This window comes from Apaloderma vittatum, unplaced genomic scaffold, assembly GCF_000703405.1.
Source record: "Apaloderma vittatum isolate BGI_N311 unplaced genomic scaffold, ASM70340v1 scaffold34004, whole genome shotgun sequence".
Classification (NCBI taxonomy): Eukaryota; Metazoa; Chordata; class Aves; order Trogoniformes; family Trogonidae; genus Apaloderma; species Apaloderma vittatum.
In genome coordinates, this window is record NW_009714994.1 from 16,513 (window position 1) to 17,189 (window position 677).

The 677-nt window shown below is 54.9% G+C and overlaps 1 protein-coding gene across 1 annotated transcript in view; it reads left to right on the forward strand.

The window, feature by feature from the left end:
• The window catches only part of ASB10 (ankyrin repeat and SOCS box containing 10), a 7,498-nt gene extending 7,128 nt beyond the window's left edge, over nt 1-370 (forward strand). The window contains exon 7 of the mRNA XM_009868948.1: nt 185-370. Within this exon, the coding sequence (XP_009867250.1) occupies nt 185-370 (186 nt within the window). The remainder of the gene's footprint in view (nt 1-184) is intronic.
• The last annotated feature ends 307 nt before the right edge of the window (nt 371-677 follow it).

Here is a 677-nt window from a genome sequence, read left to right on the forward strand (position 1 = left end):
CAATAATTCTGTGATTCTGTGCAGGGGGTTTGGAGCATGGCAGGGCTGGGGCTAGTGGAGGTTTGCAGGGCACAGGGAAGATGCACCACAGTGATGGAGGTGAAGGGGCATCTGTTTGTACCTCAGCTCTCAAGACAATGTCTTCAGCTTTGTCTGCCTCTGATCCTCTCTCCTCTCTCTGTAGAAATACCCACATTTCTACCAGTCACTCTTCTCCCTGGAGCAAAGACCTCGCTGCTTGCAGCACCTGGCTCGCTGCACGCTCAGGACCTTCCTGGAGGGCCGGTTGCTTCGGGTCCTGTCTCAGCTGCACCTGCCAAGTGCCCTACACCGGTTCCTGCTGCTCGACTTTGAGGATGTTCTCTACTAAGGGCTGTGGTTCCAGTCCTACTGAGCCTTTATGCGCACATGCCCTATCCCTGCCAGTGCAGTCTGTGCCCTCCCTGCCAACCCCTTGCCCTCGCGCCTCTCCTGTCAGGCCACATCACTCCCTGTGCCAAACCTGTCACCGTGTCCCTGTCCCAGCTAGCCTTGTGCTCTGCCTCACTCACCTGTTTTGGAGCATTCTGTTTACCCACGCTAATCACAAAAAACTCTAGACTCAGTAAGAAAAGACAAATAGGGGGTGGGGGCATTTTGTGGGAGAAGAAGCCAATACGCTGCGTCGATCACAGGTT